The sequence below is a fragment of the Theobroma cacao genome, chromosome 9, assembly GCF_053813885.1.
Source record: "Theobroma cacao isolate CCN51 chromosome 9, ASM5381388v1, whole genome shotgun sequence".
Taxonomy (NCBI): Eukaryota; Viridiplantae; Streptophyta; class Magnoliopsida; order Malvales; family Malvaceae; genus Theobroma; species Theobroma cacao.
In genome coordinates this window covers 45,502,729-45,505,799 of record NC_142647.1, presented here as the reverse complement: position 1 = coordinate 45,505,799, position 3,071 = coordinate 45,502,729, and the positions used below count along the sequence as shown (strand labels likewise).

Here is a 3,071-nt window from a genome sequence, read left to right as displayed (position 1 = left end):
ACTGTGTAGACCTGTCAATATGGGCCCGGTCGGCTCAGCCTGACCCTGGCCCTTGTGGGCTAAAAAAATATGGGCTAGGCTGGGCCAACCCATATTTTATATGGGCTGTTAAATCCCCAGCCTAGCCCAACCCTCGCTAGCCCATGGGCCGGGCTGGGCCAACCTATATTTTCCAAAAAAATTATTTTTAACTCTTTATTAATAAAATTATGCAATGATTTAATACATAAATTGAATAATAAAAATATGTTAGAAACAAATAATTTACACCAAACATAAATAAACAAATACACTACATCAAATATAAATAAAATTTCAATGTTTAACACAATTACATAAACTACAATTCCATTAACATAACTACATAAGTACATAATCAAATATTTATAAACTTCAAGACTAATTTGTTCTTCTCAATCTTCATCCTCAATCAAAACATTTGAGTCTTGTTTGGACAACAATGATGTCTCCAACTCTAAATCAGCATCATCTAATATTAATTGTCATAAAAAAAAAAGATATAGTGAGTTTCGATTTTAACTAAAATTATTAATTTAACAAGTAAAGATTAAAGATATTGAAATATATAAAATAAACAATACCATCGGCAGCTAAAGAAAAGCCATGCAACCAATTTTTTGTGCAAATAAGCATTTAAACATTTTCATGGTGGAGGGAGCTTCTAAACTTGGTGAGAACATGACCACCAATACTAAAAGCAGACTCTGATGCTATTATAGTAATCGGAATGCTCAATACATCTCGTGCCATAATGGAAATATCAGGAAAGCGCTTAGCACTATCCTTCCAATAATTAAGCACATCCAAATCTTCAAACACTTCATAATCAAGCTTTACCTCATCTAAATAAACATCCAACTCAGACTTTCCAACAATAGAAATTGTTTCATTTTGAAACATCTTGAACTCCTACAATTTTTAAATACATAGACAAAAAAAAATTATCATACCATAAATTCTCATGTAATAAGATGAAGGAAAGAAACAAAACTTACACTAAAGATCTTTGATCCTTTCGGTTTAGTTCCCCCTCCAGCTTGCTTAGGCAAATTACTCGTTGAGCGAGAAGATGTACTTGATGCACAAGTGTTGCTTGCATATTGTTCAAAGAGCTCGTACAACTTTGTCTTCACATTTTCTAACTTTTCATCACAAGTAGAAGCATCAATCTTAGAATAGTAAAATCTTAAGAAATCAAGCTTCATCCTTGGGTCAAGAACAGCTCCAAATGCAAGCACTACACTATAATCTTTCCAATACTTATCAAATTTCATTTTCATCCTTTGACACATATCCTTGATAACCTCATCTTCATTATGCAAATTCTCATTTAAAATCGATTCAATTTTCCAAACTTGCATGAAATACAAATTGGAAGTTGGATAAGATGAACTGGATATCAAATTTGTGGTCTCATAAAAGGGCTCCAAGAATTCACAAATTATCATTGCTCTCCCCCATTCCTCATCAAATGGATTATACTTATAAGTTATATCAACAAATTGGAGGCTGGCAAAAGCCTTTTGATATTTGATTGCACTTTCAAGAATCAAATATGTTGAATTTCATCTAGTTGACACATCCAAAAGCAACCCAACACCTGCATCAATACCAACATGTTGAACACATTCTTGAAATTTTTTCATTCTCTCATTCGATGCCTTTACATATTTCACACTCTCCCTAATTTTAAACAATGCTTCATTAACTGCTTTCAAGCCCTCTTGAACAATCAAATTTAATCTATGAGCACAACAACGTACATGAAAAAATTCACCATCACAAATCAAGCTACTTTGCAAATGAAAATGGCCTTTCAAGATACCTTGCATGTTATCATTAGCAGAAGCATTATCTAAAGTAAGAGAGAAAACTTTTCTATCTATTCCCTATTCTTTCAAACAATTAAATACAGTAGTAACTAATTCAACTCCAGTATGTGAAGGAGGCATACGACAAAAGTTGAGTAACTTGCTACATAACTTCCAATTTTCATTGATAAAGTGAGCAATCAAACAAATATAGCCCTCAGAAGTAGATGTTATCCATACATCAAAAGTCAAACAAATTCTATTAGGTACCTTGGCCATAGCTTGTTTAAGTTTCTCTTTCTCTCTCAAATGAATTCTTTGGACATCAGATACAACAGTGTTTCTAGAAAGCATCACCACATCTGGATTTGCATACTTAGCCCAAGCTCTAATCTCATCATATTCAACAAAAGTATAAGGCAAGTCATGCTTAATTATGGCTTCGGCAAGCATGTCACGTGAAATCCTATGATCAAACTTTCTAGCCTTTACTTTCCCTTCATAATCCTTTAGCATTTGATGTGGATTAAAATAGGAAATGAATTTATAATCCTTTAGCATTTGATATGGATTAAAACAGAAAATAAATTTACAAGTGTCAATATGACGACGCAAATGTGAAGTGCCATAATTAGAGCCACCAGGTTTAGGGCCAACCTTATACTCTGTTTTACAACCGTTACAAGTTGCCCTTTCTACTCCATCTTGCTTTTTCCCTCTTTTAGTGAAATAATTCCAAACATCTGAAGTTTCTTTTTGGCCTTCTTATTCAACTGTTTAGATTCAGATCTATGAGATTGAGAAGGAATTTCATCCCCATTCAAAATGTTCACGTCATCATCCACATTTATACGATTTTCAACTGATTGATCCATCACCATTACCTTCAAATAACATAAATATGAATAAAAATTATTAAAAATTTACATAAACTATCATATTCATCTTGTAGATTTAATTTTATTCATTCTCTAGTAAAATTATAAAGCTAATATAATTTGTAGGAACTGCAAGTAGAGATAAGCATTCAAAACTAAAATCTCATTGTGTTTTTTATAGTATGCAAAAAGAAATGCAAGAAATAATTATATTCAATTTTACTGTTTCAGTCTATGAAGGAGATACAGATACTTAAGATCATATCCTACATTTTTCAACAAACAAGTTACAAAAAAATTTACAAGAATAGCAGGGCCAGTTTCCCCAAGGTTCCACTCCACCCTCAAAAATCGGAGAAGA

The 3,071-nt window shown here is 32.4% G+C and overlaps 1 protein-coding gene across 1 annotated transcript; it reads right to left on the bottom strand.

Annotated features, from left to right (window-relative positions):
• Positions 1 to 654: 654 nt before the first annotated feature.
• On the bottom strand, positions 655 to 2,348 carry LOC148761022 (zinc finger BED domain-containing protein DAYSLEEPER-like). The gene is made up of 3 exons (XM_088809735.1): positions 2,103 to 2,348; positions 1,017 to 1,541; positions 655 to 930 (listed from the first exon to the last, which is right to left on the bottom strand). Exons 1-3 carry the CDS (start codon positions 2,346 to 2,348, stop codon positions 655 to 657), a joined length of 1,047 nt encoding a protein of 348 aa, XP_088665861.1.
• Between the last annotated feature and the right edge of the window lie 723 nt (positions 2,349 to 3,071).